The 13,492-nt window shown below is 44.2% G+C and overlaps 1 protein-coding gene across 2 annotated transcripts in view; it reads left to right on the top strand.

Annotated features, from left to right (window-relative positions):
• Positions 1–13,492, top strand: part of LOC106590128 (plexin domain-containing protein 2) — a 192,421-nt gene that overhangs the window by 126,340 nt on the left and 52,589 nt on the right. For both annotated transcript variants that reach the window (XM_014180733.2, XM_045710524.1), the window contains exon 5: positions 8,997–9,119. In XM_014180733.2, coding sequence (XP_014036208.2) covers positions 8,997–9,119 — 123 coding nt within the window. The remainder of the gene's footprint in view (positions 1–8,996; positions 9,120–13,492) is intronic.

The following is a 13,492-nucleotide window of genomic DNA, read 5'->3' as shown; positions in this document are numbered from 1 at the left end:
AGATATGAATGCACAATGCAATGTTTTGAACATTGGACAGCCTGTGTTACAAGTGATGACCATTTTCAGTTTTGTGTCTAGAGTTTTGAAAAATGACCACAAGGTTCTGAAATGAGTGCCAAAGGGATTGTAAAAAACTGTAAGAACAGCCCTTAGCTGTGTTATATTGGCCATATACCGCACCCCCCCGGCCTTATTGCTTAATTATACAGCCATTGCTTTATTGCTCCAGGGTTTAGAAGAGTTTGTAATGAGGTTAGAGAAATCATTGCTGGTGTACAGAAGCATTTAGTGTGTGTGTGTGTGTGTGTGTGTGTGTGTGTGTGTGTGTGTGTGTGTGTGTGTGTGTGTGTGTGTGTGTGTGTGTGTGTGTGTGTGTGTGTGTGTGTGTGTGTGTGTGTGTGTGTGTGTGTGTGTGTGTGTGTGTGTGTGTGTGTGTGTGTGTGTGTGTGCGTGCGTCCGTTCCTCCCGCGTGCGTGCCCGCGTCCCCCGCGTGCATGCATGCGTGGGTGCATGTTCTCTCGCGTGTGCGTGCTTGTGTTTTTGATTCTGTTTGTTTGTACCTGTGTGTGTGTGTGTGTGATTGATATCTGAATGCTGAGAAGTGTAAAGGGTCAAACAGAAGGTTATTTATCTCGCCTCGTCACAGTCTGTCGACTGCCAGGCCAGCCAAACAAATTGAGCTTTGAAAACTCTCATCTGGCACAGACCGCAGTACAAAACCACTAACAGCCCTCAGCACAAGTCGTCCAGGCAGCCAGTTAGACTGGTACAAAACCACTTACAACACTCAGCACCAGTGGCCAGCCTGCTAGACCTGGGGAAAACCACCACCACTCCCAGTACCCAACACTCATTAATACCAGCCGGTACTGGAATACATCCCAAGTGGCTCCCTATTCTCTACATAGTGCACTACTTTAGACCAGGGCTCTGGTCAAAAGTAGTGCACTGTATAGGGAATAGGGTGCCATTTGGGATGCAGATTATGTTGGAGAGAGAACCAGACCAGAGTTTTGATTTGGAAAAGGACCTGCACTGCTAAGTGCTGGAATAATAACCTATTGATACACATGTGAAATAGGAGTGATATAATAATCAATTGATATACATATGAAATAGGAGTGATATAATAACCCATTGATATACAGTACATGTGAAATAGGAGTGATATAATAACCCATTGATATACGGTACATGTGAAATAGGAGTGATATAATAACCCATTGATATACAGTACCTGTGAAATAGGAGTGATATAATAACCCATTAATATACATGTGAAATAGGAGTGAAATAAGAACCCATTGATATGCAGTACCTGTGAAATAGGAGTGATATAATAATCCATTGATATACATATGAAATAGGAGTGCTATAATAACCCATTGATATACGGTACATGTGAAATAGGAGTGATATAATAATCCATTGATATACATATGAAATAGGAGTGAAATAATAACCCATTGATATGCAGTACCTGTGAAATAGGAGTGATATAATAACCTATTGATATACATATGAAATAGGAGTGATATAATAACCCATTGATATACAGTACATGTGAAATAGGAGTGATATAATAATCCATTGATATACGGTACATGTGAAATAGGAGTGATATAATAATCCATTGATATACATATGAAATATGAGTGATATAATAACCCATTGATATACAGTACATGTGAAATAGGAGTGATATAATAACCCATTGATATGCATGTGAAATAATAATCCATTGATATACAGTACCTGTGAAATAGGAGTGATATAATAATCCATTAATATACATGTGAAATAGGAGTGAAATAATAACCCATTGATATGCAGTACCTGTGAAATAGGAGTGATATAATAACCCATTAATATACATGTGAAATAGGAGTGAAATAATAACCCATTGATATACAATACCTGTGAAATAGGAGTGATATAATAACCCATTAATATACATGTGAAATAGGAGTGAAATAATAATTCATTGATATACATGTGAAATGGGAGTGATATGAGAGTATGAATATTAAGAAGAAAATGGTCAAATTATGACAACGCTTCGTCCTTTCTATATCTGTGGGTGTGGGGTGGGTTTGTGTGTTTGTGTGTGTAATGGACCAGAGCAAGTCAGACACGTTACAAAAGAGGCGAGTGTGTTAGTAAATGTTCCAACCGCACTAGGGAGGTGAAGGAAGGAGGAAGGGGAGGTGAAGGAAGGAGGAGGAGAAGAAAGGAGGAGAGGGGAGGAGGAGGAGGAGGAGTATTTTCCACCGAGAGTATTTTGGAGTATTTTCCTCCAACGTCTTTAGTGGCTATTATCACATCAAGGAGTCATGCTTAAACCGTACCCAACTATTCCAGCAATGTATGCTGACATTAGACTGTAATCGTAATGGAAGAAAATAAATCACTATCGCCATTATCATCATGCGAATATATCATTTTCCTGATTTCTTAGACTATTATTGGACAAGGTGAATGTTCCTCCCTAGCTATAGTATATCTCACTACCTCAGAGTTATCCTGTAGAGCATGGAGCTTCCAGAACAGTGTTTTAGTCATGAGAGATGAATAGTGTGTGTCCCAAATGGAACCCTATTCCCTATAGGGTGCACTACTTTTGACCAGAGCCCGTAGATTTCTGGTCAAAAGTATAGGGAATAGGATGCCATTTGGGACGCTATCAAATGCTGTTAGCAGCTAGCAGCTACCCCACAGTAGATAAAGAGTCCCTACATGCCTCCAGAGAGAGACGGAGTGATGGAGGAGAGGAGGAAGAGGAGGAGGAGCAGGAGCGGCTATCAGCTCACCGCAGGCTCCAGGACTCTGCCTCTGTAAATCCCTGTTCACACACCTCCATTTCAGTGTCTACCCCTCCCTTCATCTCTCTATCATCCTCTTTTCCTCCCTCCCTCCTTCCCCTCCTCCGCCTCCCAACTCATTTATCCATTTAGCTAGCCTTTCCACCCCTCCAGCTCTGCCCTGCTCCAACCTTCCGTTCCTCCATTGGAATTGTGTTATCCTCCTGTGAGCGTCAAGCTAGAGAGACAGTGGGGGATGGTGCGGGTCTAAGGCTGGAGACATATGGCCCTGCATGCAGCCAGGAAGGGGATAGGACAGGAGCAGTACTGAGCTGTCCATATTAGGACAGCCACAGTCTCAGCAGTAGTCCTGTTATGGACATCGTCAATCAACTGAGTGTACAAAACATTATGAACACCTGCTCATTCCATGACAGACTATCCAGGTGAAAGCTGTGATCCCTTATTGATGTCACTTGTTAAATCCACTTCAGTCAGTGTAGATGAAGGGGAGGAGACAGGTTAAAGAATAATCTTTAAGCCTTGAGACAATTGGGACATGGATGGTGTATATGTGCCATTCAGATGGTCTGGGGCAAGAACTGCAGGGTTTCCCGTGTGTATCAAGAATGATCCACCACCCAAAGGACATCCAGCTAACTTGACCTAACTGTGGGAAGCATTGGAGTCAACATGAGCCAGCATCCCTGTGGAACGCTTTCGACATCTCGTGGAGTCCATGCCCCGACGAGTTGAGGCTTTTCTGAGGGGAAATTAGGAATGCTTTGTACACTCAGTGAATAGAGTGGAGTTGAGAAGTGTCTCAGCCGCACTGAGGATAGGGGTCAACACAGAGGTCAGGCCCATTTACAGACAAATCACAGCACATTATCAAACGAAGTGGTGTTTGACATGGTGTTGCTTCAACACTTAGAAATGAATCACCTAATAACAGAAGTCACACAAGAAGTGTTGTTGTGACGTGAAGTGTTGTTGGTGCTGCTGAAGCCAAATGTAGAGAAGTGTCTAGAGGTAGGAGGTTGTAGCGCTAGAGACCGGTCTTATCGGTCCCAAACGGCACCCTATTCCCTACCTGGTCAAAAGTAGCACTATATAATAGAGTGCCATTTGGGACACAGTGTGGTGATATGTGATCTGATCCCTCCGTAACCCCAGCTGTCAGAGACAGCCAAGGTAGAAACCCAGCAGTGTGATGCCTTTACTGGCCCAGAACTGGCCCCCTGTCAAAACCCTGAAACACACACACACACACATACACACACACACACACACACACACACACACACACACACACACACACACACACACACACACACACACACACTTCACCCTCAGCTCCAGATTTCACCATACACACATGCATTGGGTTCAGCGGCTGTGTTTTTCTGCAGGCACACTTTGGTTGGAGGCTTTGGTTGCATCCCAAATAGCACCCTATTCCCTTTTTAGTGATGGGCCCTGGTCAAAAGTAATGCACTAGGGAATAGTTTACCATTTGGGACACATACTTTATTTTAAGGGGGGATAAACACAGGGCTGACGTGTGTGCACTACTAGAACAAAAGGTCGGGTTCTTCAGTGTGTGGTTCTTCATAGAGCCCTCTGTAAAGGGTTCTACCTAGAACCCTACGTGTATATGAAGGGTTCTTCTAGAACCCTCTGTAATGGTTCTACCAATAACCCTTTTATCATCTAAATCAAATCTAATGTTATTTGTCACATGCGCTGAATACAACAGGTGTAGACCTTACCATGAAATGCTTACTTACAAGCCCTTAACCAACAATGCAGTTCAAGAAATAGAGTTAAGAAAATATTTACTTAATAAACTAAAGAAAAAAAAAGACAAAAAAGAAAAAATTAAGACAAAAAAATGACATAACAATAACAAGGCTATATACAGGGGGTACCGGTACCGAGTCAATGTGCGGGGGTATAGGTTAGTCGAGGTAATTTGTAAAGTGACTATGCATAGATAATAAACAGCAAGTAGCAGCAGTGTAAAAACAATCTAAAGGTTCTTCCTAGAACCCTCTATGAACGGTTCTGCCAACCTTATTAGCCTTTGAAATTAAACTCTGACAATACATTACATACACTACCGTTCAAAAGCTTTAGAACACCTACTCATTCAAGGGTTTTTCTTTATCTTCACTACTACTCTACAATGTAGAAAATAGTCCAAATAAAGAAAAACCTTTGAATGAGTATGTGTAAATGATAAGGCCTTTCTTTGAGAGCTTAGTTATACCATAAGTCAGTGTTGTTAGGAAACTCCTGGTTTACATTCCACATCAGGCCTGCAAGTCACATTATGCTTGGCTTGCAAAGTGATGTGTAATGCATATTGGAATCCAGCCAGTGTGAGGATATTCAACGATTTGAACTTTTAATCACCTGGAACGTGCATTGAGAACAACTGCCAAGGTAGGGAAGATTCATTAATGAGACTACCTAAATCATCTAAAGTGGAATAACCATTGCATTAACAGGTGCAATAAATCCAAGTAACAGATTGGATTATGTTAGAAACATTTATGTTATTTATATTTGAGTAGCATAAGATTAATTAATCAATCAATGTACATGCAAAAACACAGATATTGATACAAGCAATTGTGAAAATCAACCTACAATAGAGCATTCTGGGAAATATGACAATGATGGGTGTGGTTTTGATTGTGTCATTTTTAATCTGTGTAGAGTAAAACAATCACACTCGACTCTGGTTATTAATACCAACAGACAACACTTGTACACCACTGAGTGTTAAGTTAATTTTACTCCTGAATCAACACTAGAAATTAAAATCAAGACAGAAATCATGGTAAAGATATCAACTATGTTAGTACTGTTATTTGAAATGATTAAGGGAATACCAGATACTGTACATGCACAAATGTTCCCATATAGGTACAGTTTAAAACATTCTCACGCCTATCTTTTTAAACTTTACTTTGATTACTCAAGCTCTGAGGTAAACACTAATGCAGGCACTATTTCAAATAAATAAAAAATGACAATTAAAAAACGTATTTACATTCAGAAGGGTTCTATGTAGAACCCTTCTTGCCTTCCAAAGAATCGTCGAGGAACCCTTTTTTCCTAATACGGTTCTTAGGATGTTAAAGGTTCTAGGTAGAACCATTTTCCTTACAAATAACTTTTCTCTTCCAAAAAGTGTTCTTCAGATGAAAACAGTTATTAGCAGAAACCTATCCCTCTGCAAAGAACCCTTTTAGAACCCTTTTTTCTAAGTGTGGAATGCAGTGGAATAACAAGGCAGCCAGTAAACACACACACACACACACACACACACACACACACACACACACACACACACACACACACACACACACACAACCTATATCTTCTAGCCACACACAAGCACTTGCACACTAACAGGCAAACAGACGACGTAGAGAGAGAAAGAGACAGACACAGGGAGGAAGCCGAGAGACACAAGGTGGTCACTCAGTATGGCGACAGCAGTTTGTCCAGTTGTTTCTCCTCTCTTCCTGTGAGCCTATGCTAACAAAGGCTTTCTCTACGTGTGTGCCTCTAGTGTCTGATAAGCCACAGTCATTATGATTACACAGACAAAATGAGGGAAGCCTCTCCCTTAATTGAAGAGATGTTTTTCTCTGCGGCTGTTTGTGAGATAAGGTAATGGCCAGACACGCAGCAGACGCTCAAGGCGAATACAGAGAGATAGAAAGTGTGTGTGTGTGTGTGTGTGTGTGTGTGTGTGTGTGTGTGTGTGTGTGTGTGTGTGTGTGTGTGTGTGTGTGTGTGTGTCTGTGTGTTCCTTCTATGCTGGCTGCTCCTATGAAATCTCTCCAGAACTTAACAAAGGCTCAGTATGGAAAAACAATTGGGTTCTTTGGACAGAATGTTTAATAAAGTAGAGTGCTTGGTCAAGAGGTTCTGGTAATGCCCATTCATGTTTTCCTCTATATACAGAACAGTACTCCCTGACACCAGCACATATAAACAGAGGTGGAACTAGAAATGGAACAAAATCTCTTATCCCTCTCACTATCTGTCTCTGTGTTTCTCTCTCTGTCTCTCCCTCTCTCCCTCTCTCTCTTTCTCTCTCTCTTCCCCCTCACCATCTCCATCCCCCACACACTCACCCCCTTTTCTCTTTCTCTCATTCTCTGCTGAATTCTTACTCTTCTACTCCCACTCCTACTGTCCAGTTCCCCAACCGTCCTTAAAGTGACGGCCATAATGAATTTGACTGCCCGCTCTATTGAATGGCTCTCTCTCTGGGTGTCTGCTCTTAAGTGTACTGCGAGACTGTCATATTTTCCCCAAGCTGTCGGTTTAATGTTTTTGTGTTTGCAACAGATTTTTAGGAAAAGCCTCTCTCCTTTGACCGGAGAAGCAGGCACAGAGCCAAAAGTCTCCCAACAGGCTGAATTTAACATAGAGGATGGTGCGTGTGTGCACGTGCGTCCGCGCATTCTTGCGTGTGAGTGTGCCCGCGTGCATGTGTCTCTGTGCGTGCGTTTTGCCTGTGTGTGTCCCTGATGGCCTTTGTGTGGTTATGTGGGCCTACACTGTACGTCTTTGTCTGGGCCCATTCTGTGCTGTTTCAAGATACAAAGAGAAAGGTGGGGAGACCAGGTGTGTCGGAGAAAAGGCACATGGTTGGGCTATTGGGTAAACACTACAGCTGATTGAATGCACTGATTGAGTCAGAGTTGAAACATTTGTGTCATTCTCCTCAGTGTGGAGGGAGGGAGGGAGGGAGGAGGAGGGAGGGTAGCCCCAAATCTCCACCCTTTTATCTCTAGCTAAATCTCTCTCTCTCCCTCCCCCATGTTTACCTAGTAGACCGACAGGTAGGCTTACTGTAGTCACTCAACTCCCCCTCCTCCTTCGATCCTCCTTCGATCCTCCCGTTCTCCTGTATCTCCACAGCTCTGTGCTCTGCTGACTGCACTGGGTGGGGGCACACACACACACACACACACACACACACACACACACACACACACACACACACACACACACACACACACACACACTGCTGGATGGGGGCTGCACTTGACTGTGCAGCCCCCAGGATTGATTTCTCACTGGGAGGGGCAGTGTTCTTGGCCTCTGTCGTAATGTGTTGTTTTCTTTACAGCACGTCTGCTGTTGGTGAAGACATATGGTGACACGAGCTGGCAGTGAATTGGCTGCAGCTATGAGTGTCCTTTGAAGAACACTGTTTAGGTTTTTTCCATCTTTTTTTATTTTTTAGCTTTTTCTTGCTGTACAAAAGTTTCAGCCAGATGCGTTCATCCGAAGGAACTTACAGTCATGTCTGCATGCATTTAACATATGGGTGGTCACAGGACTCAAACCCACCATGCTCTACCAACTGAGAAACAAAGGACAACTTTTTTCTATTGATGTCCTCTCTGATGAAGCTGTATTTAGATGATGCGAGTATATACACACACACACACACACACTGTGGAAAAGACGAGAGAGAAAGCAGCAGGCAACCTTTCACCAGCCTTCTAACTGTCTCTAATGGCTGAAGAAGAAACAGTCCTCTGTGACTCTAACCTGTCATACAAACACCACCTTGTTGTGAGACTGAACAGAGTGGAAGCCCTTAACAAAGTCCTTATTGTCACTGACTGTGTGTGTGTGCGTGCGCGTGCGCGTGCGCGTGCGCGTGCGTGCTTGCCTGCGTGTCTGGTTTGAGACTGTCAGGCAGAGAGGGAAGCTTCGCCAGGGAACATGACTGAGAAACTCCATTATATGATGAGTGAATTTACTCTGCTAAATCAGCATTTCCTCTTTGAAGCCCTTCAGGTTTTATTTTATGGAATATAATTAGCTAATTAATCAGCAGGACCAAGCAGCTGATGCAGGTGGGGGGTTAGGAAGCCAGTGGCTGGGGGTCAGCGGGGATATGATGGACCATTTTGTAAACGTGTGGAAAGATAAACAGACATGCATCTTGACTTGCCGAAGTTCGGTGGTTTATTGGACTGCACCTGACCGAAAGGGGGCAGCACCTGTCTGACCTTGACACGTGAGAGCGAGAGAGACCTTGAAACGAGTTGAATAATAGTAGGCCCTCAGTCATTGACATGCCGACTTGTTGTGGGGTGGCGACTGTCGTAATGAATGAGTACTACCCGCTCTGTGTTTCTTCCTCAGGGTTCATCTACACGGGTGATGTCGTCCACAGGATGCTGACGGCCACCCAGTACATCGCCCCCCTCATGGCCAACTTTGACCCCAGTGTCTCCAGGAACTCAACCGTCATCTACTTTGACAACGGTACGTGGCACTCAGTCCCTAATTTGTCTATGCTCTGTCCTTAAGATTGTAGCAACTCCAGCTACAAGATCCCACGTCTGACAGCAGTGTGTAACTTGCAAGATGCAAACGCTGAGACCCATGGCTCTCAAAGGCATGCTGTAGCACATGACAAACTGCGCCAGAAGCACAGACTATTGGTGAGAAGAAAAAAAAAACTAATAATGGGCTCTTTCAAAACAGGTCAATCTTACGGTTGGAATCTCTTCTCTGACCATGTAGGCCTCCATTGCTCGCCAATCTCCCCAAATCAGTGTCTGCCTCCCAAATGGCACCCTATATCCTGTTTGGGGGATAGGGTGTCATTTAGGACGCAGTTGGTGACTGACCAGCTGAATGACCTTTTCCAGTGGACCATTTCCATCATGGGTTAGGCAGTGTGGCAGCTGATCAATACCCAGCCTAGATGCTCTTTACCAGTCCATCCATCAGGCAGTGGCCTGCCAAGGCTGCATGTAGACTGGAACCTCAGCCTTGCCTCTCAACCTCATACACATCCAATTAAAACTTGATTCATCTACTTTAAATGTATCCCCCCCATGGGGACCCACTGACAGCCTCTCTTTCTCACTTTAAGAAATATTCAACGTTGTAAGAAGTTGTGTCTATGTGTTTTCAACATTTTCGAGCCCTATGCAGTCATCGTCCCCCTGCCGACTAGTACACTATTCCCAGTGTGTCGAGAATTATTTTTTTTTGCCTAACTTTCTGCAGCATATAAGCCATTTTAGGGAAAAACAAGGCCAGCTTGTGCAGTGCACTCATTCTCACCCAGTCTGTATTTTTAGAAGAGGGAGCCCCAGATAGCACGGCTGCTTTCTCTCTGAACTCAATGCATTTTAAGTAGGCTCCGGACTTCTATTAGGCTTACCTTTATAGCACTGACTGGTGGAACTCACACGGCCAACAAGGAGTAGTCACACTATTCTCTTTTCCCTCCTCCAATCTACCTATACCTCTGTCTACCTCTACACGTCTTCAATTTACCCTCAATTGCCCCCTCTCCCTCCCTCCCTCCCTCCCCATCCAAAACAGAATCCAAGCAGAGTAGCGTTGCGTTCCCAGCCCCCTAGCCAGGACCCATTCTCAGTCAGATGGATAGAGTATTCAGAACAGACAGGGTTACTGTGACAACCGCTGGCTGCATCCCAAATGGCACCCTATTCGCTATATAGTGCACCACGTTTGACCAGGGCACATAGGGCACCCCAATTTCCTGTACAGGGAATAGGGTGCCATTTGGGACGCGGGCCACTGCCATGCCCTGCCTCGATTCCTGTCCTCTCTACATCAAGCATGCAGCCCCATGCCCCGGCCAGGTCATCGAGAATCCTGTAGCATCAGCCTCATGCATAAGCCTTCTGGAGACCAGGTGTGGATATTACAGGGGTTTCCTGTAGCACTACAGCTGCAGTACTCCTAGCTGTCAGCAGAGAAACGAAATCCCCACTTTACTTTGGACGGGAGAGAGGTTCTGGCTGTGTGATGGAAAAATTGATTATTTGTGTTAACAAACCTTTATTGCTCTGGCTCTTGGCCAAATGACTGTCTGGCTGCATGGGAGAGCAAAGGCATCACTTTCACATCCAAAGTCTCTCTGAAGTCCACACTAAATCAAAACGGCATGGGGAGGAACGTGAGGTTTGCACCCGGGGTAGGGATGCGCACGGTTATTTGAATATCTGAACGGATGTTAGTGTTCAAATACATTTTGGAGCGAAAACAGGCCTCTATAACCAGAGTGCTTTTTCTAAATGAAATGACAATATCAGTGTAACATTGTTATACACACGGATATACCATGACATTTCAAATGATTCATGGAATAAAGTAACAAACTTCTCAATGTCGCTTTTTGACATGCACGTGCGCCCAATAAAAAGACCGGTAGCCTTCACCTGTCTTGTTGTTTATGTTGTCCAATCAAATCGGCAAAGAGGCTCAATGTGTAGCAAATGGGAGTGAGAGTTCACTAATGTAATGCAATGATGGAACAAAAAGAAAAACAAAAAAAGCTCTAAAAGTTAGCGTGAAGGCTACAACGAGCAACCATCAGGTCGGCTGTTTTATCTGAATGGGGTTGGAGAGAAAGCGCAGCATGTGGCTTCAATCAGCCTAGCTACTCCAGTCAAGACAGGCACAGTTATGTGGGATGATGAATAACATTGTGGCTGCTACAAGTTAGCTAGTCTTGGCTGTAGCCGAGTTGCCTTGGCGTCTCTCTCTCTCTCTCTCTCCCTCCCTCTGCTCGCTACACACACACCGCCCCATATAACCTCTGCAGGCACAGCTGCAGCAATAGAGCGCCAGCCTCTACCACGCGCAGCAGTGCTCAGGTTAAAAATGTACGTTTAAAAAAACGAATGTATTTCGAATATACTGATATCCAACAAAAAAAAGAAGGATACTATTTGAATAGTGAAATGATTTCAAACCCCCCCATCCAGTGCAGAGTACTTCATGTGAGCTTCCTCCTGATTCTTCAAAAATAATTAAATGTGGCCTGTATGTTGCAAGGAGTTTTGTTTACTGGAATATAAACTCAGCAAAAAAAGAAACGTCCCTTTTTCAGGACCCTGTCTTTCAAAGATAATTCGTAAAAAAACAAATAACTTCACAGATCTTCATTGTAAAGGGTTTAAACATTGTTTCCCATGCTTCAATGAACCATAAACAATTAATGAAGATGCACCTGTGGAACGGTCGTTAAGACACTAACAGCTTACAGACGGTAGGCAATTAAGGTCATAGTTATGAAAACTTAGGACACTAAAGAGGCCTTTCTACTGACTCTGAAAATCACCAAAAGAAAGATGCCCAGCGTCCCTGCTCATCTGCGTGAATGTGCCTTAGGCATGCTGCAAGGAGGTATGAGGACTGCAGATGTGGCCAGGGCAATAAATTGCAATGTCCGTACTGTGAGACGCTTAAGACAGTGCTACAGGGAGACAGGAAGGACAGCTGATCGTCCTCGCAATGACAGACCACGTGTAACAACACCTGCACTGGATCGGTACATCCGAACATCACACCTGCGGGACAGGTACAGGATGGCAACAACAACTGCCCGAGTTACACCAAGAACCACAATCCCTACATCAGTGCTCAGACTGTCTGCAATAGGCTGAGAGAGGCTGGACTGTGGGCTTGTAGGCCTGTTGTAAGGCAGGTCCTCACCATACATCACCGCCTCCAACATCTTCTATGGGCACAAACCCATCGTCGCTGGACCAGACAGGACTGGCAAAAAGTGCTCTTCACTGATGAGTCACGGTTTTGTCTCACCAGGGGTGATGGTCGGATTTACGTTTATCGTCGAAGGAATGAGCGTTACACCGAAGCCTGTAGTCTGGAGCGGGATCGATTTGGAGGTGGAAGGTCCGTCATAGTCTGAGGCGGTATGTCACAGCATCATCGGACTGAGCTTGTTGTCATTGCTGGCAATCTCAACGCTGTGCGTTACAGGGAAGACATCCTCCTCCCTCATGTGGTACCCTTCATGCAGGCTCATCCTGACATGACCCTCCAGCATGACAATGCCACCAGCCATATTGCTCGTTCTGTGCATGATTTCCTGCAAGACAGGAATATCAGTTTTCTGCCATGGCCAGCGAAGAGCCCAGATCTCAATCCCATTGAGCACATCTGCGACCTGTTGGATTGGAGGGTGAGGGCTAGGGTCATTCCCCCCAGAAATGTCCAGGAACTTGTAGGTGCCTTGGTGGAAGAGTGGGGTAACATCTCACAGCAAGAACTGGCAAATCTGGTGCAGTCCATGAGGAGGAGATGCACTGCAGTACTTAATGCAGCTGGTGGCCACACCAGATACTGACTGTTACTTTTGATTTTGACCTCCCCTTTGTTCAGGGACACATTATTCCATTTCTGTTAGTCACATGTCTGTGGAACTTGTTCAGTTTATGTCTCAGTTGTTGAATCTTGTTATGTTCATACAAATATTTACACATGTTAAGTTTGCTGAAAATAAGCACAGTTGACAGTGAGAGGATGTTTATTTTTTTTGCTGAATTTACTAGGCTTACATGTATCTTTTATAATCTGAGAAGGTGAAACTGTGGTATCAGAGAAGACGCATGTCACAACTCATTTTGGCTACCCTGGATGCCTTAGGCAATGTTTGAAACTTAAGGAACCTTGCCTCCTCTGGGTTTTGCTCTCCATATTCGTATCTAATAGAAATCTATGTAGGTCTATGTAGTTCTCTATTGTCCTGTGTAGTTATATATCAGGGGTGGGTAATCATTTTGTCTCAAAGGGCCACATTGGGTTTTCAAAATTCAGGGGGCTGCATAGACTTCTTTGGGGACCGATTT

This window comes from Salmo salar, chromosome ssa29 (genome assembly GCF_905237065.1).
Source record: "Salmo salar chromosome ssa29, Ssal_v3.1, whole genome shotgun sequence".
Classification (NCBI taxonomy): Eukaryota; Metazoa; Chordata; class Actinopteri; order Salmoniformes; family Salmonidae; genus Salmo; species Salmo salar.
The sequence above is the reverse complement of the archived record's forward strand: the minus strand, read 5'-3'. Positions and strand labels throughout refer to the sequence as shown.